The sequence below is a fragment of the Truncatella angustata genome (assembly GCF_020726525.1).
Source record: "Truncatella angustata strain MPI-SDFR-AT-0073 chromosome Unknown BKA67scaffold_2, whole genome shotgun sequence".
Taxonomy (NCBI): Eukaryota; Fungi; Ascomycota; class Sordariomycetes; order Amphisphaeriales; family Sporocadaceae; genus Truncatella; species Truncatella angustata.
This window is the reverse complement of record NW_025763382.1, coordinates 2,738,843-2,765,351: the sequence shown is the minus strand read 5'-3', so window position 1 is coordinate 2,765,351 and position 26,509 is coordinate 2,738,843. Positions and strand designations below refer to the sequence as shown.

The 26,509-nt window shown below is 50.6% G+C and overlaps 12 protein-coding genes across 12 annotated transcripts; 5 read left to right on the top strand and 7 right to left on the bottom strand.

The window, feature by feature from the left end:
* Window positions 1–386: 386 nt before the first annotated feature.
* On the bottom strand, window positions 387–1,455 carry BKA67DRAFT_590741 (60S ribosomal protein L23-like protein; the record flags this gene model as incomplete). Its single annotated transcript, XM_046104620.1, has 6 exons — window positions 387–419; window positions 479–759; window positions 815–858; window positions 958–982; window positions 1,049–1,071; window positions 1,442–1,455. The coding sequence occupies 6 exons, from the start codon at window positions 1,453–1,455 to the stop codon at window positions 387–389; spliced, it is 420 nt and encodes a 139-aa protein (XP_045961257.1).
* A 569-nt stretch (window positions 1,456–2,024) lies between these two features.
* BKA67DRAFT_177584 (uncharacterized protein) lies at window positions 2,025–2,385 on the top strand. Its single transcript, XM_046095263.1, has one exon. The coding sequence runs from the start codon at window positions 2,116–2,118 to the stop codon at window positions 2,296–2,298; it is 183 nt and encodes a 60-aa protein (XP_045961256.1). The 5' UTR covers window positions 2,025–2,115; the 3' UTR covers window positions 2,299–2,385.
* A 597-nt stretch (window positions 2,386–2,982) lies between these two features.
* Window positions 2,983–5,655, bottom strand: BKA67DRAFT_177582 (uncharacterized protein). Its single transcript, XM_046095262.1, has 3 exons — window positions 4,839–5,655; window positions 4,221–4,762; window positions 2,983–4,155 (listed from the first exon to the last, which is right to left on the bottom strand). Exons 1-3 carry the CDS (start codon window positions 5,341–5,343, stop codon window positions 3,187–3,189), a joined length of 2,016 nt encoding a protein of 671 aa, XP_045961255.1. The 5' UTR covers window positions 5,344–5,655; the 3' UTR covers window positions 2,983–3,186.
* Window positions 5,656–6,507: 852 nt separating this feature from the next.
* BKA67DRAFT_655316 (putative glutathione S-transferase) lies at window positions 6,508–7,416 on the top strand (the record flags this gene model as incomplete). Its single annotated transcript, XM_046106731.1, has 4 exons — window positions 6,508–6,586; window positions 6,635–6,681; window positions 6,739–6,776; window positions 6,840–7,416. 4 exons carry the CDS (start codon window positions 6,508–6,510, stop codon window positions 7,414–7,416), a joined length of 741 nt encoding a protein of 246 aa, XP_045961254.1.
* Window positions 7,417–7,460: 44 nt separating this feature from the next.
* Window positions 7,461–8,804, bottom strand: BKA67DRAFT_513514 (FMN-dependent oxidoreductase; the record flags this gene model as incomplete). The annotated part of the gene is made up of 1 exon (XM_046097574.1): window positions 7,461–8,804. One exon carries the CDS (start codon window positions 8,802–8,804, stop codon window positions 7,461–7,463), a length of 1,344 nt encoding a protein of 447 aa, XP_045961253.1.
* A 168-nt stretch (window positions 8,805–8,972) lies between these two features.
* On the bottom strand, window positions 8,973–11,067 carry BKA67DRAFT_177617 (carboxylesterase). The gene is made up of 4 exons (XM_046095264.1): window positions 10,374–11,067; window positions 10,217–10,320; window positions 9,475–10,162; window positions 8,973–9,413 (listed from the first exon to the last, which is right to left on the bottom strand). The coding sequence occupies exons 1-4, from the start codon at window positions 10,839–10,841 to the stop codon at window positions 9,141–9,143; spliced, it is 1,533 nt and encodes a 510-aa protein (XP_045961252.1). The 5' UTR covers window positions 10,842–11,067; the 3' UTR covers window positions 8,973–9,140.
* Window positions 11,068–11,293: 226 nt separating this feature from the next.
* BKA67DRAFT_513642 (fungal-specific transcription factor domain-containing protein) lies at window positions 11,294–13,696 on the bottom strand (the record flags this gene model as incomplete). Its single annotated transcript, XM_046097587.1, has 3 exons — window positions 11,294–12,550; window positions 12,607–13,131; window positions 13,298–13,696. 3 exons carry the CDS (start codon window positions 13,694–13,696, stop codon window positions 11,294–11,296), a joined length of 2,181 nt encoding a protein of 726 aa, XP_045961251.1.
* A 1,398-nt stretch (window positions 13,697–15,094) lies between these two features.
* Window positions 15,095–16,729, top strand: BKA67DRAFT_672797 (proteasome regulatory particle subunit; the record flags this gene model as incomplete). The annotated part of the gene is made up of 3 exons (XM_046108719.1): window positions 15,095–15,163; window positions 15,229–15,482; window positions 15,600–16,729. The coding sequence occupies 3 exons, from the start codon at window positions 15,095–15,097 to the stop codon at window positions 16,282–16,284; spliced, it is 1,008 nt and encodes a 335-aa protein (XP_045961250.1). The 3' UTR covers window positions 16,285–16,729.
* Window positions 16,730–18,389, top strand: BKA67DRAFT_177483 (uncharacterized protein). The gene has a single exon (XM_046095261.1). It carries the CDS (start codon window positions 16,907–16,909, stop codon window positions 18,197–18,199), a length of 1,293 nt encoding a protein of 430 aa, XP_045961249.1. The 5' UTR covers window positions 16,730–16,906; the 3' UTR covers window positions 18,200–18,389.
* Window positions 18,390–21,220: 2,831 nt separating this feature from the next.
* On the top strand, window positions 21,221–22,099 carry BKA67DRAFT_553976 (uncharacterized protein). Its single transcript, XM_046101954.1, has 2 exons — window positions 21,221–21,502; window positions 21,555–22,099. The coding sequence occupies exons 1-2, from the start codon at window positions 21,361–21,363 to the stop codon at window positions 21,896–21,898; spliced, it is 486 nt and encodes a 161-aa protein (XP_045961248.1). The 5' UTR covers window positions 21,221–21,360; the 3' UTR covers window positions 21,899–22,099.
* BKA67DRAFT_553974 (histidine phosphatase superfamily) lies at window positions 22,100–23,948 on the bottom strand. Its single transcript, XM_046101953.1, has one exon. The coding sequence runs from the start codon at window positions 23,625–23,627 to the stop codon at window positions 22,176–22,178; it is 1,452 nt and encodes a 483-aa protein (XP_045961247.1). The 5' UTR covers window positions 23,628–23,948; the 3' UTR covers window positions 22,100–22,175.
* A 729-nt stretch (window positions 23,949–24,677) lies between these two features.
* On the bottom strand, window positions 24,678–26,424 carry BKA67DRAFT_532248 (general substrate transporter; the record flags this gene model as incomplete). The annotated part of the gene is made up of 3 exons (XM_046099501.1): window positions 24,678–24,854; window positions 24,904–26,159; window positions 26,223–26,424. The coding sequence occupies 3 exons, from the start codon at window positions 26,422–26,424 to the stop codon at window positions 24,678–24,680; spliced, it is 1,635 nt and encodes a 544-aa protein (XP_045961246.1).
* Between the last annotated feature and the right edge of the window lie 85 nt (window positions 26,425–26,509).

The following is a 26,509-nucleotide window of genomic DNA, read 5'->3' as shown; positions in this document are numbered from 1 at the left end:
CTTTGTGTCGAGACCGCATGGTGCTCAACCACAACGTTGAAGCAAGACAAGGTCGGTCACTCACGCCACAACAGAACAGGACAATGGAAAGCATCCGGAACTGAACTTATTTCTTCATTTCGTCCAGCATGCTATGTTGGTATGCCCTTTACGCCTCCATAGCCGAAATGCAAAGTGACCAATACCATCGAACCAGCAGCAGCGGCCTTTTTGTCCTTTTCCCCGTTCACTTCACCTGAATATTCGAGGAAAACATAGCCGGCTGAGTGATCGATGTCGCCCATAATCGTGAATCCTCGTCATGGTCGAAGACGAGGATGGATGGTGTCCTCGACTTTTCCTAGCATCGCTCGCAAAAGACCTTCTTCCCTTCGTATATCACCAATTTACATGACGACACCGGAGTTGCTGGCAATACGCTGGAGAAAGGTGTCAGTAGACGGGGACATATTGACGCCAAGGGGGGAAAGGAACTTACGGGCCACAGCTCAGCAGCCTCCTTGCCGACGGGACCAGTGATGGCGGATCCCTTCATCTCACCCTTGGGGTTGACAATGACACCGGCGTTGTCCTCGAAGTAGAGGAAGACACCGTCAGTGCGCTTCCAGGGCTTGGACTGTCTGACGATAACGGCGGGGTGGACCTTCTTGCGGAGCTCGGGCTTTCCCTTCTTGACGGTGGCCATGACCATGTCACCAACACCACCAGCGGGCAGTCTGTTCAGGCGGGCACCAATACCCTTGACACTGATGATGTAAACTAGATAGATGGTAAGATGCGGATCAGGCTGGACCAAGAAGGACGAATCACTCACGGTTACGGGCACCGGAGTTGTCGGCGCAGTTCATGATAGCACCGCTGCGATGTGCGTTAGCAAGGCATTCCCCATGGTCGCAGAGATCGACCAATCAAGGCTCGACGCGATCTCGGACTTCTTCGCAAGGGATTGCAACATACACAGGGAGACCGAGGGTCATCTTGACTGTACGCAAGCAAATGTTAGTGGGCGTCCAACGACTTTACTGGTAGAATATGTTGGAAGACTCACGCTTGCCACCAGGGGCACCACGTCTAACGGAGAAATGTTAGCTGGAGCTCGTACCATAACGTGATTCGAACTTCGAGATTTGCTATGCTCTGCCCGGATATCCTGGCGTCTTTTCTGGATGGTTCCCATGTCGATCTCGCGGTATCCTCGCCCTTCAGGTTGGCCGTGTGTCCATGTCGAGGACGCGGGTCGCAGATGTGTGGCTCCCTCTTCTCCTCCTCTTCTCAAGTGGTGGCTGTCTTGCACGGATCTATCCCAAGCACACGCGGCGGTCGTCTTCTGTCCCTTTCCGCTTCTCCCGCCTTTCAAAACATCCAAAAGTCGCAGGAGCCGGGCAGAGCAAGGTCGCAAATCGAGAAGTCGGGATCGTAGGTGGATTAAAAAAAAACTTACGAAAGCTTGGCCATTGCTGCTGATTAGTATGCGACGAGTGACGGGAGGGTGGTGTCGTTTGGCGTTGGTCGCAGAAAGTTGGTCGTGATGGATATCGGAAATCGATCACAAACAGTCGGGTAAACCAAGCAGAGAAATTTGGTTTGGTTTCTGTGGGAAGCCCTATTATGCCAAGACCTTGCGACGCTAGTTTTGCGGCGGGTGTGGGTCCTTTTTTATTTATTTTTTTATCATAAGAGCCAGAGCCAGTCACCGGTGCCAGTGCGCGTTCGCGTGCGGATGAGACAGGATAGAGATAAGACAAGATAAGACATCGGGTTATGCATGCACGGATCCCCGTATGATTGAGAAATGGAAATCTTGGCAGGAGCAACGTCGAACTATGCATTCGACAACGCCACCACCTGTCCCCCACCACCTGCCAGCTGCCGCCTTTCACGACGACTCTGCCGCTGCACAGAGCAAATGAGGAGTGGACTTGATTGCGCCACATAGAATAGGTAAAGCTATAGCTTAGCTATGAGCATTGGCATTATGCACCAACCCGGGGGGGTTTGGTTTGGTTTGGTTCAGTGTCAAAAGTCAAGCAACATATTTCAGATTCCAGATCTATATAAATATGATTGCGTCTGAGTCTTGCTTGCCCGGCTCATTGTTTGGATAATCTCCAACTTATGCCGCTACACCGTTCCATCGACGCCAAGTTGTGCAAGTACGTCGAGCAAGAAGATGAGCGCAAATGGAAATGCAAGGCACCAGAATGCGCCAAGCTATTCAGTGAGGAACACTTTGGGAGGAGGCATGTTGAAAGGCGCCATGCCGAGTGGTTGAAGGAATTGGAAAGAAAAAAAAAATAGGTACATCTTGCAGGACATGCACTACTTCTTCCTTGCAGCTTGTCAGACGATATGAATCTGTGATATGCCCACGCACATCAGACTACTGGGGTTCAAAGAATATTTCCCTACTTAGCGGCCGGAACAGCATATCCAGGGCACTCTTCCAATCCGATGACATGTAACTTTCTGAAGAATGAAATATGGACCACGAGACACACCAAGCATCAAGCCTTGTCAACAAAAGTTACGCCCACCTCCTCCCGACCTCCCTCTGCATCCTCCTCTGGCCCCGCACGCATCCCGCACGCGCTGCAGACTTCAGAACACCCCCAGCATCTTCCTCCTCGACCAGCATATCTCCAGCGAGGCCCTGGAAGCGCTCTACCGATGCAACGCCTTCATCCTGAGCCTGGACACGGACCCGGCCGAGGAACGGATGTCGATTGATGTTTACGAGGTGGGGCGATGCACACATCTTGCGTGCCTAAACACAGTTTGAGTGGATATCAAGTGGTTATGATGTCTCGAAACCAGCACATTTGTTGCCATATACACAGCCCGGGAACTTGCGAACATCAGAGTGCTTCATGAACATGGTGTTCACTTGCTTTCTGGGCCATGCCACGGTGCACGACCCGAGACTTCCGAAGCAATAGCTTTCATTTCATAGTGCTCTGATACAAGCAAGGAAAGTTCAATAATCGTGCAGAATGATACATGCGGCGCGGCCTTTGCGCTAGATCCTGAACGCCAATCCTGTAATCGTTCCCTCGCTTAGAATACACGGGCGGAACCTATAATAGCTGGTATGTGAGTCTGGACATTGGCCAGTCAACATAACTGATCCGGGAGAGGTCTGGGGGTATATAGGGAAAGGATCAAAAGGGGGGGGTCTATCGCCGAAAGCTACTCTGCAGCAGCACTGTCGTCATTCTTTCCCTCTGTTGAAGCCTCAGCCGGAGCCGCTGAAGCAGGTTCAGCAGCGTCACCCTCTTTTGCAGCATCCGTCTCATTCTTCGTCTCATCCACTTCCATAGCGTCTCCACTTGCTTCTGATGCCTTCTCGGTCGATGTCGTCGCCGAATCCTGGGCTGGCTTGTCGCCAGGGATGGCGTCGGCAGCATCGTTATCAGGCTTGGGCACATCAGTCGTCTCTGCCGTCGCGGTCGTCTCTGCCGTCACGGTCGTCTCTGCTGGCTTTGCACTTGGTGCCCTACTGCCTGGCTTAGAGGAGCTGCCATCCTCCGACTTCACGTCAGCACTCTCGGGGGCCTTTTCAGCATCCGCGCTATCCATGTCAATGTCGCCGTCTTGGTCGACCTTGCTTGAAGCTCGCTGGGCTTTCTTGAGTTGCTCTTCCTGTTCAGCAATACCCTCAGGCTCAGGTTCCTTTTCAGGTTGAGCATCCTCCATTACCTCATCGACCTCCTTGGATTTTAAAACGGTCTCTGTGTTGTTGCCGCTGGTGGGCGTCGGGGCACCGCTCTCGTCGCCTGCATCGGACTTTTGGTAGTCCATCAACTGGCGTTTGCGACTGGCGCCATTTTGAGGTTGGATGCCGTTGGCCCTCTCAAGCTCCTCGTTGTCACTCTCCTCAAACTCGTTGTCGGGCTCTCTTCGCTTTTCCCATTGCCTCTGCGTGACTCGCATATCCTTGTTGTCGTCTTCATCGAGATCGTCGAGCTCGGCTTCCTCCTCCTCCGTCATGGTGTGGGGGAAATCCGGCGGGATATCCTGCATTTGAACAGAGGGCACGTGAGCCGTACGTCGTAGGTTATCCACCAGTTGGTTCTTGATCTTCTCCAAGTACTCGGGACTGTTCGCATTCTCCATGTTAGAGGCGCGAACAGCAAGCTCGTAGTCGGGTCCATAGTACTGATCGCACGTTAGTGTTTGGCCGCAGACAGGATACTGGCGTGGCGCCAGCGCATGTGTCTCACCTCGTAGTATTCATTGAAGGGCAGCGTCTTGTTCATGTTCGCATCGACTAGCAGGCCCGTCTCAAAGGCCCAAGTACGAGCGACGTTACGCATAGTATAGCCACCGCCACCCAAGACGAGTGTGGGGAGGTTAAAACTCTTGACGAATTTGACGCAGTTGGCATGGCCCTCCATACTCAGATTGAAGCAACCCAAACGATCTCCGGACAGACTGTCGCCGCCGCATTGTAATACGACGGCATCGGGCTGGTAGAACTCCATGACGCTGGAAATGACAGGCTCGAAGATGGACTTGTAAGAGGAGTCGTCGATGCCGTCGCGAAGTGGAAAGTTGACGGCGTAGTATTTGCCTTGGCCGATGCCGATGTCCCTGAGCTCGCCAGTGCCGGGGAAGTATTCACCGTACTTGTGGAAGGAAACAGTCATAACGCGGTCGGTGGTATAGAAAGCCTCCTCCACACCGTCTCCGTGGTGAACGTCGATATCGATGTAGAGTACGCGCTTGTTGAAGCGCAGGAGCTCGAGGATGCCCAGGACAATATCTAGAAAAGGGAGGGGGAGAGTGTTAGGAGGACAGAACTGTCTTGGAGAGCAGGAAAGAGTAGCAGGAACAAATACCATTGACGTAGCAGAAGCCGCTAGCTTCGCTCTTCTTGGCGTGATGAAGTCCACCTGCCCAGTTGACGGCGATGTCACATTTCTGTCGGTTCAGGCGTGCAGCACCTTCCATGCTCCCACCAGCGCTGATGCCGCAGAACTCGAAGAGACCGTCGAAAACAGGACAATCGTCTCCCACGTTGAACTTTGTCTGCTCGCGCTGGTAGCTCTCCATGTTCTCTGGGGACACCTTCTGCAGGAAGTCGATGTATTCGTCGGTATGGAACTGGGTCATCTCCAGTCTGGTGGCGGGCTTGGCTCGGTAGATTTCCATCTTCTTGTAAACGCCGTAGTTCATGATCAAGCTGTGAGCCAGTCGTATTCTGTGCGGCTTCATTGGATGGCCAGCAACATAGGCAAAGTTGCCGATGTCCGAGTCGTAGAAGTAGGCGACCTTTTTGCTGGAAGGTGCACCGAGCGCAATGCCATTGCCATTGGCGATGTCAACGGGGGCGGCGTGCGCCATGCTGTCTGGGTATTGGGTATATCCTCAGACGCACGCAGTATTTGAACTGTGGACAGTGGCAAGTTCAAGGTGGGAATTCCAACCTGTGTCGGCGACAGAAGAGAAGGGATGGGTGAACGGGTGAATGGGTGAACAGGGTGGGTGGTAGATTGGTGAGCGTCACACGCTACGCGCAGATACTAACTAACTAAAGTGACATGTGTGTAGAGAAAGTATGAGGAAGAAGAAGCAGCTCGCGCAAGCAAGTCCACTCTTTGGTCTGCAGCTGGAGCTTTGGCGAGACCTTTAGACAGTAGACAGACGACAGACAGGGCAGACACCACTAATAAGAAAAGTATGGCCCACTTGGCGGCTTATGCATTGCCTCTGGTTGGCCCTGCCCCCTACCCTGGCCAGCTACAGGTCTGTGCCTTGTTCGCCAGTCTATTGGCGGACACACCCTGCCAATAGATAAGCCTCGATAAGCCCCTCTTCTGGCCCCCATGCACAGGTACCAGAATATGTACTGTACATACCATATCGTTCCTCGCCGATTTATAATTACTAACCGACTCCTATATGTGGGTAATGTTGTATATTCCAGCCTAGTAGCATCTGCGTGGGCGGAAGAAGAAACAGAACCAGAACCAGAAACTCCATGGTAGCCGTGGAATTTGTGCTACGTAGTCCGCTCGCACGTGCGCGTTATGTTTCTGAGATGTCAGAGCTGATCGTGGTCCGGCCAAGTTCCCTCAGGGCCACCCAGCTTGCAGAGGTTTTGTGGCTGATGAGGCGCCCGTGAAAACCGGACTTCGTAGCAATCAGCATGTAGTTGTGCTGCAGAACTGATCGTCGTCGTTTTCCCTAGAGGAACAATGCTCAATCCCCATTGCTTTTCAAGGTTGACGGGCATATTGAGCTTCTGGAGGCCCTTTATGGGTTTCGGTGCAAAGCAAAGTCTTGTCAATCCTAAGTTTACTTACTGAGCTAATGACAACCCACCCGCACTCGGCCCAAACAAGTCCCACCCGCGCGCCCTTCAATCACTGTTGGGGTAAGCAAGAGCAGTGTATTATAAAGCAGTGCGAGTGCGACACGCAACATCACAATCACTGCTCTCTTCACCACATCTGACATTCTATCGAGTCAACCGTTCGCAAAAGTGCAATCTGCAGTTCATACAACATGTCGGCCGAGCCCATTATTCTCTACGATTTGCCAAGCCAGGCTCCTTGCAAATGCTGGTCACTGAACCCTTGGAAGAGTGAGCTTTCCAGTATCAACCATTGTTTTTGATTACTAACGGGTTCAGCTCGCCTACTCTTGAACTTCAAGGGCTTGGATTACAAGACGGAATGGGTTTGTGGATATCTCTGATCTATCCTCAAGCAATCTGGTGTGACTAATGCAAGAAAGGTCGAGTATCCAGACATCAAGCCCAAGTTTCAAGACCAGTAAGCATAGTTTCTGATATCCAAATCCGTGAGGTCTACACACCGGTATGCTTACCTGCATAGCATTCCCCTTGCGGATGACGTGGGTATTTACACCATACCAACGGTGCGAACCACGGATGGAACATACATCATGGATTCTCTGAAGATCGCCGAATACATCGAAGAGAAGTATCCAACACCAAGTATCCATCTTGACTCGCCTTACGTCAAGAAAGTTGTGGATCAGATCTCGGCGTCCTTCCAGTTCGGTAAAGGCGTCAGAGGAATCTTCTTTCCGCTCGTACCCGAGCGCCTTCTGAACCCTCGCAGTGCTGAGTTCTGGTACGAGACTCGTGCAAAAATCATTGGAAAGCCGCTCAGTGAGATCACCGAGGATGAACGCGGAGACAAAGCCTGGGAATATGCCACCGAGCCTGTCAAGGAGATTACACGGTTGCTGAGGGAGAACTCAGAGGGCCCATTCTTCGAAGGGAACACAGTCACCTATGCTGATTTCTACTGGGCTGGGTATCTGCTCTTTTGGAAGCGCATTGGGGATGATACTTTCCAGAAACTATTGAGTATCAGTGGTGACGGCGACGTGCACTTGAAGTTGTTGGAAGCTGTTAAGCCATGGTCAGAGAGAGATGACCACTAAACATCAGGAGGAGGCTCATGTTTTCTTCTTGATGCTTATTAAATCTAGGCGCTGGTGAAGAACTTGTTCTCTGGACGTTTCAGTCCAAGATGGTCGCGGAGTGTCTCTCCTTCGTAGTCGCTCCTAAATATACCTCTCCTCTGTAGCTCGGGTATCAGTCGCTCCACCACGTCATCTAGTCCTTGGGGCAAGAAAGGAAATACTACGTTGAAACCATCCGAGCCCTCTTCTACAAGCCATCTCTCCATCTCATCCGCAACACTCTCAGCAGTACCTACAAAAGCAAGACCGGAGTAACCGCCATATCTCTGTGCCAGCTGCCGTACAGTCAACCCTTCGTCTGCAGCCAACTTGATCACGGCTTCGCGGCCTGACTTGCTCGCATTCGTCTCGGGTATGTCCGCGGGAAGAGGAGCATCCGGCTCGAACTTGGAAGCATCCGTGCCTAGATGAGTCGACAAGGACGCAATGGAGCTCTCGTAACTAACTAAGCTGTCCAACTTCAACCTCTTCTCCTGCGCATCCTCGACCGTGTCCCCAATGATCACAAACGCGGCCGGCAGCAACTTGATGCTATCCGGGTCCCTCCCCGCCGCCTTCGCCCTCGCCCTGATATCCGTGTAAAACGCCTTGCCGGCCTCCAGATCCCTCGGCGCGCAGAACACGACCTCAGACGTCTCAGCCGCGAGCTGCCTGCCGGGCTCCGACTGGCCCGCCTGCACGATGACGGGCCAGCCCTGGGGCGGCCTCGCGATGTTCAGCGGGCCCCTGACCTTGAGCCCGGGCCCCTTGTGGTCCAGGACGTGCATGCGGGCGGGCACGTCGACGTAGATGCCGCTGCCGACGTCGCGCACGAAGGCGTCGTCGGCGAAGCTGTCCCAGAGGCCCGTGACGACGTCGTAGAACTCGCGGGCCCGAGCGTAGCGCTCGCCGTGCTCCGTGTGCTCGTCGAGGCCGAAGTTCCCTGCCGCGTCCGGGTTGGCCGTCGTCACGATGTTCCAGCCCGCCCGGCCCCCCGAGATGTGGTCCAGGCTCGCGAAGCGCCGCGCGATGTGGTACGGCTGGTCGTAGGTCGTGGACGCCGTGGCCACCAGGCCGATCCGGCTCGTCAGCGCCGCCAGGGCCGAGAGCAGGGTGAAGGGCTCGAAGGACGTCACGGTGTGGCTGCGCCTGAGGGCCTCCACGGGCATGTTCAGGACCGCCAGGTGGTCCGCCATGAAGAAGGCGTCGAACTTGGCGGCTTCGAGCTTTTGCGCGAATGAGACTATGTGTGCGAAGTTGAAGTTGGCGTCCGGATATGATCCTGGGTACCGCCATGCGCCGGTGTGGAGGGACACCGGACGCATGAAAGCGCCGAGGTGGAGTTGCTTCTTCTCCTTTCCAGTCATGGTGTGCTGCTCTTCATTTGTGGCAGTTTCTCCGAATGCAAGGGAACAGGACCTCGTCTATAAATGTATTCGTCGCGGAATGTGCGGGTTCGACTATACAGCTGTACGGATGGTGCGATCGGTGCGGAGAATGGCGTATAAGCCGGATTAGAAATCCGTTGTGGAGATTTGCTTCCGAATGGGTGCCGGAAGGGATAAAGCTTGGCCATTCAGTGTAAGCCCACCAGTGCAGACCAATACTTGATACCCCCCAGCAATAAAAATAAGGCCTAAGTTGTATTGCTATCAGTCATGAAGTTAATATTAATAATACAAATGTTGCCTATCCCAATGACCTTACGTACCCCCAACGACCGGATACTCTGGACAACCGTTGTCGTAATAATTACCTGGAGCCAAATTTGTTCCGGTGATATTGTTGTATGCCAGTCTGACCAATGAGTCACCATCCGTGCTGTACTGCGGCCAACCACCTTCATAATCACTAAGCCCACCAATCGGGTTCTTGGCAAACGCCGCCCAGGCACCGCGAAGGTACGCCGCTACACTCGTCTCTTCAGGCGTGCTGACACTGACTGTCTGCGGTATTGTATCAAATAATGGCATGATCTGGTAATGTAAGCACTGGTGATTATTGTTATCTCATGCTCCAGACCAGAAAGTCACTTACTTCGGAGCCATGCCAAGCACCACTGGATGGGTTGATGGCCAGTCTCAGGTTACCCCAATCACCAAACCAGCGATACCTCCATGTCGGGTTGCCATTGAGTGCATAGTAAGCAGCTCTCTCCGCGGCAGGACAAGTGAAGGACAACTCCGCTTGCTGCCAGTAGGCATCCGGCAGCGTCGGCGAAAGAGGTCGTTGGAGTCCGGGCTCGAAGTCATTATGACCAACTAGCACAGCGCCTGGGTTGGGTTTTCGGGTAGTATAGTCAGCGAACACAACACTACCGTCTATAGTAGGGCCGAAGCGATACTGACCGGATGCATCCAGGAGGGCCTCGGCTGAGACTTCGAGCTGCATGCATCGATCAGGGCTCTCCGCTGTATCGCAACCAACAGCTTTGGCAGCATTTACCCAAGATGCCAACGCACCCCCAGGACTGGATGCATTTAGAGTTACAGCACTTTCGAGAACATAGCCAGACACGATTGGGTCATCAGTGAATGCATAGCTGTGATAGCCAACTGAACCACCGCCAGCTGATTGCCCAACGATTGTGATCCGCGCAGGGTCACCTCCAAAATTGGCAATATTGTCTCTCACCCATTCAATAGCGAGACGTTGATCCAGAAGACCGACATTGTAGGCTGGGTAAGTTTCGGAACCAGGAAAGCCAAATATGTTGAGACGATAGCTCGATAGCAAGAAATGTCAGCTTAGTTCGGAGAGAGTAACAAATCAAGCTTACTTAAAAGACACAATGACCAGGTCCTGCTCTTCTGCGATCTTCTTGCCATTATAGAACGGGACAGCTGAACTCCCACTAGTGTAACCGCCGCCATGAATCCAGACCTGATGTCTCTAATTAGAACTTGAGCTATGAAGGCTCCACGCTGGTGTCATACCAATACAGCTTTCTTTTCCTCACCGACCTGAGGCTTTGTCCATACATTTATAGTCAGGCAGTCCTCGTTGATTGGTGGAATCCCTGCAGAATACCCTTGTATAATGGCCAGTGCGTCAGGTGTAAGTGTCCCTTCCCGCTTCTGAACTCCTCGCCTCTTGAGAACTGGAAGGCCAGCAAACGAAGCCAGCGCCATACACACGTCACCGAAACTGGCACCACTGATAGTGGAGTTGTTCTTGTAGGCGACTGGCGGCTGAAAGCGCAACTCACCCACTGGAGGCTGCGCATACGGAATACCCAGATATTCGGATACTCCTGTACTGTTTCCTGCATCATGGCCAGTTACAGGTCCGCTCGATGTTGCGACGACCTGACCAATCTTCCAATCTGCCTGCCGGGTCACACAAGTTGAAGCTTGTGAGAACCATGCCAGGCGTATTAGCGATAACAACATCCGGCGCATCATGTCGTTAGAGGCTGCACGGTTGCCTGTCCAAGAAGCGCAGCTATGATGTGTCACAACTGACACTAGCCGAGTATATATAGCCAGTTCATCTAGCAACTGTCTTCAAATGGCCTAGGGAGGCTGGCCCGGGTATTGACTGGAACATGGGTCTCGAATAGGATATGCAATCGCGGACTAGTCAACAGGTAAAATATAGCAACCTATCAATCTATTACTTTGCTTAGAGTACCGCAGCATTTTCACCTGCATGGTGTGGTATTTGTGGGGAGTCCATGCGGAATCGTCGCCAGTGGGGTATATGGTCTAACCAGCCGGACGATATGGCTACCCTTTTCGGAAGGTCAGCGCTTAGCGAATGCTGCGACTCTCGATCGTAGAGCGTGCATACGGATCTGAGCACTATAGATGGTGCCACCCGCCAAACATTTGGTTCCGTATTGACATGTCATTTTTTAATGATGCTCATCAGGGCTGTTGAGGTCGTCAAACGACACGTCTTGCATGAATTCTTCCCAGAGTTGCCATGATTGGTCCAATTCGATTTCATCCTGTCCAAAGTCCATATCGACCATGCCTGAACTTCGCTCTGCGCCGTTTGACGTTTCTGGGACAGACATCAGCTGATGCGCTCTTCGAAATGTTCCATTTGACTGCATATTCAGCTCGGCGTCCAGGCACGGCTGGGAGCCGGATCTATCAACGATGCTTCTTTGTGATGCATTGCCTAGAGGTTGAGCTGATATGCATTGGTGGTTCCTGGTCCTGGTCACTGCAGGGTCGTCATCCAGGGTACTTGCCAGCTTTTCACGCGTTCGGCGCATGAGTTTCCCCAGAGGACCCTGTAGACGGCCGCCACTATTTCGCGTGAGAAGCGACTCGTGTCTCTGGTACAAGAACTCAATTAGTGCCCAAGCCCGGCGCACTAGTGTCTGGTCAGGGCACACGTAGCATTCAGCAATTGCGATAGCTAGGATATGCCACTGAATCGTGACCATCCAGCGGAATCCTTCTGCACGTGGGTCGGTATGCATCATCTTCATCTTTTCCAGTGCTTGGAGTGTTAGCTGGAGAAGTTCTGTCTCGTCTTTCATGCGAGGCGGGGTCTGATGATTCAAGACTTTTGCTCGATGTAAAGGACGTAGTGCCGCAAGTCGCCCACCAGTCACAAACAATTGAGTGCTGTGCCAAGTGAACCATGCATACGTCGAAGATTCCGGATCACAAAACCGAACAAGTTGAAGAATCTCGGTTTCGAAGTGTTGAGAGCGTTGTTGCGTTGTTTCCCACTCTAGTTGAAGGCCGACATTGGTTGAAGTTGAAGTTCTTCCCTGCCCGATGTGTCGTCCAAACACGGAGAGGTGGAACTTGAGAAGCGCAAATGTAATGTCTGTGAGAGTTTCCCTGTCGGACACAGATTTTACTGTACTGAGTCCAAAGTCAGAATCGTTTATGTGCTTGATTGAAGGCAAGCACTCTGCAACCTCCTCGAGGCCGATAAGTGGCTTTGATGCTTGAGCCAAGGATGTCTGAAGATCGAGCACACATATTGTCAACCACAAGCGTTTCTGCATCTGTTGATCGAAAAAGGTCCTGCAAGATGAGTTGCCAATGGGTAAATCCAAGTGGAGGCGTAAAGCCTTGGCAACTCTGACGGCTGTTGCGATCAATGTCCACACAGTCCGATTGCGCTCCCCGGTTTGCTTGGCGGTCTATGCAGTAAGATCAGATTCAATCCGTACTAATTATAAGTTGGGATAAATCATACAAGGTACAAGACGAAAGCTTGGAGGACGGTGATGTCTTTTGTGGTAAGAAGATCGGATTTTTGAATGGCAGACTCGCACGCCTTTCGACAGTCGTCCAGAATGATAGCCTTTTCCATATCGAATATAGCGCGAGACTGCCCTGCTGTCATGCTGTTGGCAGCGGCGAAACATACTGCAGCACCCAAGGCATTAGTGGAAGGGTGTTCGTCTGAGTAGTGTAGATAAGAGTTCCCATCTATCATCCAACTAGAAAGCAGCGGCCGATGCAATATTTTGATTATAGGATCAACTTGATCAAGATAGATCTCACACAACTGACGTGCTGAGACTTTATCCTTGTGCAAAGGTAACATGCTTGGACTTGACCGCCAGGAATCCAAAGACGGATTATAACTCGGCAGACCAAGAACCATAAGTCCACCATCCGGAACGGCAGAACTTGCCCGAGCTGGATCAGGAGATTGTGCAATTTCGCCATCAGCTTCGCCAGGCTTTAGTTTCACGATATCGCGAAGCTGCTCTACCTAGAGAAAATCGTCAGTAACCTCTCTTGCCTTGATAGCAAGTTTATGCGCACACTATTGTGGGAACGGTGGCCATGAACAACCTTAATCCTCTGCGGTTCAAAATGCTAGACAAGGGTCCCCAAGTTCATGAATTATAGAAAAATAAATAAATGAAAAGCCTTACTTCTTGCACCAAATCCTCCCAAAAGTCATCTGGTCCCTCCTGCCTCCTAGCGCCATTCATGCCTGCAGAATTTGGTGATGAAAGGCCAGTGCGAGCGGAGCTCATACACTTCACGAGGTTTTCCAATCTGCGGATCCGCCCATCCAGATCTGGGTCGTCGAGAACTGCTCGAGCTTGGGACGATGCTAGCGACGGAGCAGGTGATGGTAAGATGCTATTGGAAGGGTGGGCATGGCGGCCTCTTGCGCGGCGGAGCCGGTGTACCGGCACACATGCCACGCCAGTTGTAAGACAATTTGTGCAAGGCTGCAGCTTATCACATTTTACCTTACGATCACGGCATAATTCGCAACTCAGTTGAGGCGTTGTCTGAGTTGCCCCTCGATTTGGGAGAGACATGTGAGTGAGGTGAGGATTGATGAAGGGCGTGTTAGGAAAGGCTCAAGTAGCGCAACGGGGGAGGCGGGTCTTGGCTCTGGGAGCGTATACACGAGCCGGGGTGAAACGCGGCGCCTGGGGATATCCTTCAGTAAAGAAAAGAAAAATTTCCCCTGCCCCCCAACAAATATGACACAGAAAGAATATGATGATTTAGAAAATTGTTGCTGGCGTTAGCACAATAGACAAACGACATTCGAGATGGTGTGTAAATGTTGCACAACCGTCCGGAAACTCGACGCCGAGGAATAGATAGTGACATGACCCGCTGGACTAAAATTAGACAAATTACGCTCTCGATCCTTGTGCAAAATCCGAAGAACGCTTTTCATTGGCTCGTCGGCTTTTGTACCTGGCAGGAGGTTTGCAAGTAGATGTGCCGAATAGGAAAGAGAACGGCGCTTCAGAAAGGACCACCAATAGCTACGTTAGAACCTGGTGGCTACCAATCCGTGAACACAGTCATAACGCCAATCGACAACCACCCTTCAATGGGGTCACGACTTGGACCAGCATACTTGGTAGGGCCTTGATCATTGATGGTATGTAAAGTATGGGCCCCGAAAGTGACTCTATGCAGTCTAGGAGCAGGTATCGCGACATACGCTTATATACTCGGTGTGCTATGCAGAATAGCAACGGAACGTATGATTAAGAGAACAGAGAGCGCGCAGATACAGAGACATGATCATGGGGCTTCACCTGTGAGCAAACGATTTTGCCGAATACCTTGAACACGGCCCAGGCCGCAGTCTCGGTGGGCCTTGATAACGCGACATGAGGAGTACGAGATGCTTGAACAAACACAGAGATGACTCACGATACCGGAGAGGATAAGGGCTGCTGTGCATTTTTAAGACAACGTATTTGTAAACGGCTGCAGAGCTTCGATTTGGAGGGTTTGTCCAGCTGAGCCACCGGCAATTGGATACAATATCCCAAGCTCTGAAGCCATCAAGTGCGGGTGGCCCAAGCTTCGAAGGTGGTTGGTCTAGTCCAACGTTAGCGGGCAACTGCAGGGTGCGGTGCTGGAGCTTTCTATGTATGTATGTATGTATGTATGTACATACTGTAGTATGCAATAACTCTAAGACTAGTCTAGCCTAGTCTAGTATAAGCACAAAGCACAAAGCACAAGGCGTGGAGGCACAAGGCGCAAGGCAGCTCCGGGGCGGCGTCAACACCAAACATCCCGTTACCATCTCCAGCTCATCCAGCCAACCCAACCCACACCAAACCAAACCAAACCGACCCAGACTTTAGGAGGCGATCCCTTCTACCAACACCACCACAAATACCACCCTGACCACATTTGGCTCCAGTCACCCATACCACTAATAACAGCATATAACAACCAAAATGGATCGCCTCAACAGAATGCTGGCCGGCGCCGGCGGCATGGGTGGCCTTGGAGCTGCGCCCGGATCTGTGAGTCTCTGCCGCCCACCTGCCGGGACTGTCGGCGCATACTGACTGACAACTCCTGCCAACAGGACAACTCCAGCCTCATCGACAACTCGGAGACGGTCTACATCTCCTCCCTGGCTCTGCTAAAGATGTTGCGACACGGCCGGGCAGGTGTGCCTATGGAGGTCATGGGTCTTATGCTGGGCGAATTCGTCGATGACTTCACAGTCCGGGTCGTCGATGTCTTTGCCATGCCACAGAGCGGCACCGGCGTGAGTGTCGAGGCCGTGGACCCAGTCTTCCAGCAGAAGATGATGGATATGTTAACACAGACCGGAAGGTAAGGCTCCTATCCTGTCCCATCCTGTCCCATCCTTACGCCGTCCTGTTCGATCCTACAACAAAGCAATCGCCCCGATTCCGGACTGTGCTAACCAATCTTTTCTGTCCATCGCAGACCTGAATCTGTCGTCGGCTGGTACCACTCGCATCCTGGTTTCGGCTGTTGGTTATCATCAGTCGATATCAACACCCAACAATCCTTCGAACAGCTGACACCCCGCGCCGTCGCCGTCGTCGTCGATCCTATCCAGTCCGTCAAGGGCAAGGTCGTCATCGATGCTTTCCGCCTCATCAACCCTCAGTCTTTGATGCTGGGCCAGGAGCCCAGACAAAGTACATCCAACCTGGGACACTTGAACAAGCCCTCCATTCAAGCCCTCATCCACGGCCTCAACCGACACTACTACTCCATCGGCATCGACTACAAAAAGACCGCCCTCGAGGAGAACATGTTGATGAACTTGCACAAGCACGTCTGGACTGAGGCCCTGCAAATGGAGGACTTCAGACACGAGCACGAACACAACAAGGAACAGTTCCAGAAGCTTGTCACATTAGCCGACGGTTACGAGAAGAGAGTCAAGGAGGAGAATGAGCTGACCAAGGACCAGCTCAAGACCCGTTATGTCGGCAAGCTCGACCCGAAGAAGCACTTGGAAGATGTTGGCCAGCAGCTCATCGAGGACAACATTGTGCGCGTGTCGAGACAAATGATCGACAAGGAGGCCACCATGCCCAAGAAGGATTCCGCTGCCAACGGCCAAGCGAACGGTGATCACATGGATGTTGAGGAGTTGTAGAAAGACATATTTGGGCATGACAAAACTTGCATTTTGAGGGCATGGTTGATCTTCGGCTGTGTATCATAGGCGTTGGAGGAACTCCCGGCCTGAATATAGAGGCTCGGGTAATGAACAAGGCGTGTTTGCTCAGCTTGGTTTTCAAGCACACCACCAATGTGTCTTCGCCGAAACGATGTTTGGAACAACTCGGACTGCGTCATTCGGAGTCCGGTTGTGTCGGCCACTGAGTCGAGCCTTCCATAAAGGCAAAAACCTTTGTCCAACATTTGGAATGCCGTCGATCCAAGTCAAGGAGGGCCCTGGCTGTCGTTGTCAGGTGAAACCTCGGTCACCTTGTTTGGAATCTTTGAATGGACAAGGGAGACAGTGCTAAGCACGTCGACCTTCTTTCGATATCGAAAATACAAAGGTATTGTATGTCCTTTGCGAGTGCCTATATAACTCAATATCATCCTTGACATAAGTCACATATTCTTACTGCATTGTTTTAATATTTTTCACTCGTTTATATGCACGGCAAATAGAGCTGGACTTGAAGAAACGGATACCCACAGTAAAGCCTAGAAACCTACACGCATCATCGAAAACGAAGACGTCTTAGGGCGCGGTCAGTTTAAACATGATGGAATCACTAATGGCTTGCCTCGCCCCTTGCCTCGGACCTTGTTTCGGTCATCAAAGCCGAACAACCGAGCTTTCCTCATACGATGATAGGCACACTAACAACATACGCGCAAAGTTCAAGAAGCCTCCTAAGTTTGTGGTCACCGATACTCCAATCGAGATGGTCTCGACGCCAGCCGCAGCTTTTACTGCACTTGCCCCATCCTTCAACATACCGCCGACAGCAGTCGTGCCCGTGCGCGCTGCGACAACAGCACTGATGCTTGGGGAGCTCGGTGAACTTTTTGATAAGGTTGACGAGATGCTGTCGGACCCTGGTATCCAGTACGCGGTTTGCGGTCTGACAGCCCTTGTTTCCTACGGATTCGCTGGCCGCGGTGCTAGCGCTGTCTCTATTATTGTACCTGCTTCATCAAAGGATGTCATCCGTCCTTGGATCATGGCAGCAAGCAACGGCAAGACGAGCTCATCACCCAACGGCTTCGAGGTAAGGATGCGAAACGGTACGAAGCGAAGCGTCAAGATCAAGTGGACAGAAGACCAAAAATTCAATAAAATGGGCAAGACGACATCTCCCATTAGTGCTAGAGGTGCCAAGGTACTTGTCCTGCCCAGTCTGCTGGAGCAAATCGCAAGCGCGTTCAAGAAGGAGTGTAGTAAGGGCGTTCCTGCGCAAAACAAGAAGGTCGATACAATTGCGGAGGACATCTTCTGGATCCTAGATTACGCCGTCGAGCACAACATCGCCCTGGAGAAAACCTACCTGGGGGTCTTCCTCACGCTGGACTTTTGGGGCCCGTTCCATGAGTATATGGGCGATCAAACATATGTGGTCATGCAGCTCTGTACTCAAGCGAATCTGCCAATCGCAAAGGCGTTGGAGGAGGCCCGGCGACTTAGTGTCGTTCGGCAACACGATCAGCTGCTGGCTCAACATGGGGCCCAGCCAATGGGCCCTGTCGACATACAACCCGGGCCATTCCAAGGGATGAGGACACTGGGGAGGGAGGCGGTTCCCAGCATGTATACGCTGAAGTCGAAGGACTCGCAGAGCGATGTGACTGGACCGTCTGTTGGGCGGTCTTTAACAAGGCCGCCCCAGCTCGATAGCAAGTTGAGTCATCATAATAGGGTGAGTCTTGATGAGGGAGTGAGACAAAACTCTGCACAAATACCCCCCTCTAGGGGAAGCAGTAAGGGTGTCAGGCCTGCCAGAAACGTGCACCAGGTCAGAGCTAGTGTAGATCTCGTCGATGCTCGAAACGAGCGACCTGATGGGTGGTTGTAAAAGCCTGAGAGATATGCCAATAAGTCTTATTGGCGGTAAGTCAAGACAATCTTTGGTTACGTTGAACCATAATATCTGCAAACTAATGCTATGTTTGGTTAACATAGTATACCACGAATATATGTGTTAATCCATCATAAAGCGGCGTCTTGAACTAGATTTTGCTACTTGGAATTTTATTTTATAGAGCGATTCAACTTGTTCAGCCAACTGAATTTGCGTCTCTATCAAGTGTACCCATACAGTATTTTCAATCATAGCTCCTGATCTGTGCAAAATAATTCCTCCTCTTAATTTGCCATTTGTCTCTTTAAAGATAATTATTCATCCCATCACCAACAAGATGGCAAGTCAACGCATCGTCCGATACACAAATGAGCTACTCATTCGCATCAGCCGTCTGAAGTATGTTCCAACCATATGCTGGAATACTACGCCGGGCTACAGTACATTGTTACATGGCTATCTAAAGTATGCCCTAATCTCCACGATCACGAATATATGGCTCGTCGCACGACCAGCAAAGCATCCTGGAAGAACGATACTGAAGAAGGAAGATAGAGAGAGAGATCTTGGCCACAATTGATGCGCACTACTTCTCCAGAACGAAAAAGTATTGGTTCTGTAGTTGAGCTGTGCCAGGCTGATTTCAATGGTAACTGCATTATCGCCGTTACCTTGATTGGTGTCTTGGACTTGCAGCGAGCTGTACAGAACAAGGGAGGACGGGGCTTGAACTCATCAACGGATTCGCCTGTAGTTATGGCAGAGCACTATAATCTCGGCCCACAGTCTAGCACTTCTTCGAAAGTTTTTCGAGCTCTGGATTGGCGGTATACCAACTCTTACGACATGTCGCCGTTTCAAGCATCATCCACAGAGGTAGCTGTTGTGGATATGTCACCACAAGAGGTACATTGCGCTCACGTTTTCATAATCACGCAGGCCATAATTAGATGGTGGATCTGCATGGTGCTGAACTTGTAGCCGCACTACTTCTCGAATTACATCCAGTCAAACTGGTTAAAGAGTGAACTGGTACTGGCCTGGATCGAGGGTCGTCCCTAGAAGCAGCACGGCGCCAAATCCATGTCTGCAAATGATGCGAACAACTACAACGTTATCTTCGAGGGCAAAAGACTACCACTTAAGCCCCCCAAGGTCATTATTCCACGTCTTGATGTCAGTCCCACCAGCCCCATGTTCCCGCATCGGAGGCACCTCCTGGGCCGGCGAAGAATTTAAGGATATGAGAGACGACACAGACGAGGAAGAAGTTGGCAGTTACTTCGAAACATGTGCCCTCATATTGGCGACACTGTGAGAGGAATGTTAGGGCATGGGCGATATCATGAAAATTCTTCGAGATATTATGGGCTCGCGCAGCCATAAGTGATCAAGTTTGTCCATGTTCGCATTCAGTTTTATTTCTCTCATGAGATCGTGAACAGCAGGAGACAGCATACCAACTATCACCTGCGAAACACATGCTGCTTTTGCCTCCTGTGTTTCTGCGTTTGTTTCCCAGGTTATGCCTCTCGCGTGCCATCGTTACCTGAGCCATTGGCTGACGTATGCTTAACTCAAATATCTGATTTGGCGTTGCTTGAGTAGTTTAACGTCTACGCCCATGAGGACAAGTGATAATATTTTCTTGGATAGCGAGGATTCATCAATTTATGAAAACTGATACAACAGTACAAACAAAAGCCCGACATGCAATCAGTTCCTAGGTGAGATAACTTGAATCTTCGCCCATTCAATGTTTACATTGAATGAGACAATAGTTCCGACATATTTCCATACATACAAAATTCTATTTGCCATATTATATTAAACTAGTCTAACTTTGCCAATTGGACTACGCTGAATTTTGACATGTATGTAGGAGAAAACAATGCGTTTTTACATAGCGAGGCACCCATGCTGCCTATATTTGCTTAGTCCAGGCATTGCCATTTTTAATGACCCAAGCGATTCAAGCAATGACATTATCCTAAATCAATATTACCAATACTCTCACTTAATGACTTTGATGGGTCTATTTTCCAAGACCGGTGATTCCGGAATGGCTTGAAAGACTTGAAAATTAGTGCATCATCTTCCTTCTGCGTATTTCAACGCACTTCCCTTAATTCAGGACTAATACACCAACATATTGGACAAGTTCTGGCTACAGTGTAACCACTTAAAACTTCCTTCGGCGGCCATTGCTTCGAGTCACAGAAATGATTGAGCTACGAACTCATCAACTTTTGCCAATGCAGCAACGATGACTAAAATGATCAGAACCAGAAGTGTCACATGTCGCCTGCCTAAATAGTAAGACCTCCAGTCAGGGTATGCTTCACCATTAATGCTAACGATCCAAGACGCCCCGGAGTGTTAATTTAGTGACGCAAAGTTTCTGAATCAGCCTGGACTCAAGAGGCCGGTTCTTAATGGCAAGACAGTATATCCGGACTTTCCCAATCACATGGCTGACCGCGTCAGTCAAAGCGACTTCATCAACGAGCTACTTTCGGCAGCACCGCTGTCCACACTGCCGCACTGGGCAACAATGTGCAGCTGGCCCGAGATCTTATAGGCATGGATGCAGACCTCGACGTTCAAAACATTTCGGGACAGACGACATTACACTCCGCAGTTCTGCAGGATCATGCGGTGATGGTGAACATTCTGTCAGATGCCGGTGACCTGATGCCAGGTCAGTCAGCCAGAGGTTGTACAGTACAATGGCATGGCTTCATAGGTATATGTCAAGCACTCGGCGCTAGATATCTCTTTTCTTTTCTACCTTGGTGTCCTCCTGTTATAGTCCTTCTCAGGCGTCTTACTTGGTGGACTAGTCAATAGCACATAGCGCTGACAGGCCTATCCCGCAACCTTTTATAAGCATCTGTTTTATATATATATATTTTTTTGCATGGTATTGCTGAACCTAGCTGATACTGCTTAGCGCACTTGGATCTCGGGCGTCTGCCTGGTAAGCATAGTGCCCCAGTTTCCACATTTGGTAGAGTTCTTATTTCTGTTTTCTGGCTGCCTATCAGGCATCACATTTCCTCATAACATATTAGAAGAGACACTATTTGAATGAATATGATATAGCTTGAAAGTTGTGCACCCTTATACGCTACCAGAAAGCATTTGCTGCAGTCATGGCGTGGATTCAAATCATCCTCATTATCCTCCCCGCATCTTGTTTTGTGTCACTAGCAGGGCTAACGTACACTTTCCTGGGCCATTCGCTACACGACTATACTACCTTGGCAGACAATCAAGCGCACGCAGCGATCCATAGTATGCTATCCCATCCGTAATGTATCTCGCTTCAATTGACCGTATATCCCAGTTCCCGAAACGTTGGCATTGACAGCCGATACTCTGCTCAGCATTAGCTTGTTCATCCGCGGTTTTGGGGCATACAAGTCATGGAAAGGATTGGGATCTGTCCTCCCAGAAGTCTACCTGGTTGTATTGCTTGCGGCTAGGGCATGGTTCGCGGCTGAGAGCCCGTTCTGGACTGCGCAGCTTCAGTCTCATTCAGCAGCATTGTATGCCGTCAGGTTCTCCTGTGCGGTTGTTGCAGCTGGGTACTCCTACTATATGCGGCCTGGACGCCGATCGATTGGCTTGGGTGCCGCCAGGTTGCTGCTTCTTGGCACATTGATCTGGACGCAACCATTGAGGTATTGACCACTTACGTTTATTCTAGGTACTCTTGTAAGGACACGGGGTTTGGTCTTGTTGGATGCAAGAGTTGTGCGTTACTGCTACAAGAATTTGTGTCAAATTATAGTGAAGTACCGACTGTTGGGTGCAATGAGTTCATGGGGGAGGGTATGAATACGATCTGTGAGATAGTCTGGCATTCGTGAGTTTACAATCGAATTCTGGTTTGTTATAGTTCATATGTCCATTTCAACAAACAATGATCTTTGTCTACATTTTCTATTCTGTACACACATCAACTCTACGATTGCAAAGCGCATGCAGCCTCCCATCTCTCGTCGCCATGTGTTACGTTCAAAGCCGCCTGAACCGTTTCGACTGTAATGAAGTCCGCAAAACTACATGTTCCGTACTCATCACTCTGACACCCGGTGGGGCTCAGGTCAAAATTGGCTTCGTTCAGAAGAAGTTGTATCCTCGTCTCATCGCCACATGACAAGCTTCGCCAGAACATTTGAGACGCAAATGGCACTTGGTTCGCAGTTCGCCAGGCGCGTGTTACGTTTACGGGCCCCTCCGGTGGATATTCGGTGTCCGCTGCAAGCCCCAGCGCGGTTAGACCAAGGTCAATGGTCGTGTCGTGGCCAAAATTCAGCGACAAATTCGGGCCAGATTTGTCTTCAAAGAATGTTGTAACGTTTGAGACGAGGAGGCTGCCAATAACTGGACCCATGTCATTTGGAAGCCCATAACCGAATGCTCCCCGCATCAGAAGATCGTACTCGTATTCATGGTTAAGTATTTCCTCGGGAAGGAATACCGGGCACCACGGAGAGGAGTCAATGCCATAGACTGCAGTGCCGTACGCGCACGCGTATAGCATGCCATGGACGTGTGCGGTAGTGAAATTGACGCCAGGGTAGGCTTCAGATAGCACATGGTTGATGCGCTTGGTGATGGGTGGTAGGTATACGGCACCCCATTTCGAGACTAACGCACCGCCAAAGCTGTACTTCCAACCTTCACACGTATCCATGGGGGTAATATACGAAACAGTCACCTCGCCCTCAGCAATACGATTCAGTTTTGCCGTGGAATTGGCCGAGCGACCATAGTAGCCGTCCATGAACCATACGGCCGACTCGACAACACGGTCCTGATCACCAGCGAGCACAACATCCGTGTACAGGTCTGGATATTTCAGCTTCATCGCAACACCATGATCGAACAACTGCTGTCGGCCAGTGGGGGAGAGATCATTGATCGTAAATGTGCTATTCCAGCCGCCGGTGAGAAATGCATACTCGTCTGGAAGCTCGGTCTGTGGCGATGAGAAAAGTGCCGTATTGTTATTAATGTAATACGACAAGTTTCGGATGGCGCCAACCTCGTCAGACAGAGGGTTGCGGCTGCCATGCCTGTGGATGAGGAAGCCTTTTTCAACGGTGCATCCTGGCGGTGTCCCTGATTGCAAAGAAGCGGGAGTGTTGTCCGGTACGAAGTAAGGCGACAAATTGCCCAGATGCTTATAGAGGTCGAACTTGCAAGACGAGCCCGAAAGCACTGGCGAGGCAATGACTGGCAAGAGCCAAAGAGCCTTCTTCCACAATCCCACCACCATGATGAAAATGGTCAATCCGAGGACAATGCATCGCCGGTTGTCGGGACGGCGCCTCTCGGGTCTTATATAGGTCGATGTTCCCTTGCAGGGGGAACCATGATGCCGGATCTGCCGCATGCTTCCTAGCTGCATGGGTCCGGGTAGTTTAGCACGATCTGACGTCGGAGAGCCGACGATTATCGCACACTCACCTTCCTATCAGGGCATAAGGTCGCGTGCCTCATTTCCGGTCAAAGGCCAGCTCGTGGTGTCTAAATGGGTGGTTTCTGGATCCAGATGAAATTCTTCGCGCATAGGTCTTGTCAAGATGCTTTTTGTTGAAATTCAGAGGCTGGGTGGCTGGGGCGAATCTTGTTGTTGGAGACAGCGAAGCCAGTCGCGGAAACAGACACAAACCCCCCGCTAGCCCATTAATGTCATTCTTTGCCCGAGATTCGATCTATCCAGAGCTAACCTACACGGTATTAGATCCTCCTTCAATGCACTGGCAATGAAGGAGGAAACATGACGGCCCACTCCGTAGAGCTGATTCGCGAGTAACAATTTGTTTTGTTATTACATTTCGTACTTTCTCTTATCAGGATAAAGTCGTTATCTTTCACCAGGTACCAAAACACCCTGTCGTATGTTGCGAGTTCGTGAAGAAAGCTGTTTTATAGTCATGAATTTTTAGTGTCTGGGCGTCCTCTCTCCATGGTCCGTAATATCGACTTGAGAGTTTTAGACCGCTATAGCTCGTGTAAATGACAGCCACCACAAGCTATGCACATCTGAAATCTTTGCCAAGATTCTCTAGAGTGTGGAGAATACCCTGTAAACCCCCCGAACCGATTTAAGATGTAGTGATGTGATATTCATGAATAGGCTGGTATGAGTTGGGACAAGCCAATACATGAAACATAAATTCTGCAGTTAGCGTTTGTTATTGCCCAGCTAGCCCCAAAAGATCGTGCGATATTCTGTCATTTGTTTGTTGGGGCGCAGAAAGGCACATTATAGTATATATAGTAGCAATTATATCAATGGGAAGGTACAGACAAGATTGTATTGACTCTTAGCTGTTTCGCAAAGGGTATCGTGAATAGAAGCCGTCTAGCTCACTAATTCGTATCTTGTTGTACGAGTGCTTTAAACACCTGGTACTGCAAAGTAATGAATGGTGCGTTCCCAAACATTTTCAAACTACTCATGAGTCAAGAACTCCTCATCCTGGTCGATCTGATACGAAGCAAAGTTCCTGGCAGAGACGCCCTTCTGAAACATGAAATCCATTTCGGCAAATGTTCGATCCTTTGTTTCTGGGAGACGGAAGTAGCCCCAGACAGTGGTCAAGAAGGACAAACTTCCCCAGAAGAATGCCTGGAGGAAGTTAGTAGAGTTAATAAAAGTATGTAGTGAGGAAGCTTACGGTCTTTCCCTTGGCGTTCCAGGCAGTTGGCGACATGAACTTGGGCTGAAGTACTCCGCCGATAATGTTTCCAACGTAGTAAGTAGATCTACCAAGCACAACGGTTTGTGTTCGGAGACGAGTTGATCCAATCTCGGCGACAATAGTGTAGACGATTGGACCAACACTCATCGAGTATGCTCCAAGCCAGACTAGGCAGAGACACGATTGTGCCCACGCAAGCGCTGTAGTCTGGTTTGGAACGCATGCTAGAATTCCGATTGTGAACAGTACAGCGACTAATACGTAGAAACCGCTTAGCCAAATTGTACGGCGACCGAATTTAGATATGTACACCCAGGAGACAATAACTCCAACAAAGGCAATAGCTGTTCCCGCGAGACCAATAGCATAGGAGGTGTCGTCGCTAATACCAGTCTGTTGGAAAAAGAATGTGCCACTGTAGCAGAGCGCTCCACCATCTGTGATCTGGGAGAGGAAGGCCATGCAGGCAATCTCGGTACGGCGTCGATTTGTGCCTCTGAAACAGTCCCAATAATTGATACCAGCTCGTTCCTCCTTTTCGATCTTGTCGGTGTGGACCATCAGAGCGATCGCGGTTTCATAGTCGACATTGTGCTCCGGTTGCGAGAGCCTCTCAAGTGAGCGACGCGCTTTCTCAAGTTGGCCGGTTCTGACGAGAAACCATGGAGATTCGGGTGCTAATAAAGCTGCAATGAACAGAGGTACTGGCCAAATCCACTGAATAGCAAATGGAATTCGATAACTCCAATCCGATTCGAGGTTAACAAGCCCTTTGAGAACGCCAGCTGAGATGAACTGGCCAATGCACCAACAAAGGTTTATATACGCAGTAAGGTAGCCTCTGAGAGCGAGAGGTGCCACCTCCGCAGCGTATGCAGGACCAGTAGTAGCAAATACGCCCCAAGGAATGTTACATAAGAACTGGCCAACCAACTGGACTTCGATTGACGGTGCAAAGAATGTTATAAAGATGAAACCGGTCAAAGCAACCAGCATACCCATCATCACTTTGCGGTGCCCATACTTGGGGGTGAGGTAACCGTTCAGAAGTGCGCCAATGATATTACCAACTGCACTTATATCGTTGAGACCGATCTGCCATTCTGCGCTGATCTGCCATTTGTTGACATCGTTGGTGTATGTACCATACCTCCTCTTGAAAGCAGGATAACCGAAGAAAGAACCGAGGAGAGTCACATCGTAACCTTCCATGATCACGGTGGTCGAAATGACTGTTGCGAATCATGTTAGTGGACTGTCGTTTACAAACTTATTATAGCTTGTATGATACTCACGAACAGACCACAAAGCAGCCCTCTTGTATGTTTTAAGGGCTTGAACCAGGCTCAACGAATGCTCGTTGGCGGTTCCTTGTCGCGCCTCAGCATTAAGGACTTTGTCGTGCAAACCGGCTTGGTTGAATTTAGTATACTCAAGGTTGCCCTTCTCGATCTGAGCCGAGCTTGGGCCCTTTTCGTTATTGATTGCGTCCGCCATCCTGACAACTGACCCCGAGGATCCTCTTTGGCTTCGTTGCGTTCGAGAAGTCAAGTTAAAAAGCGGCTCAAACGAGAGAGTAAGT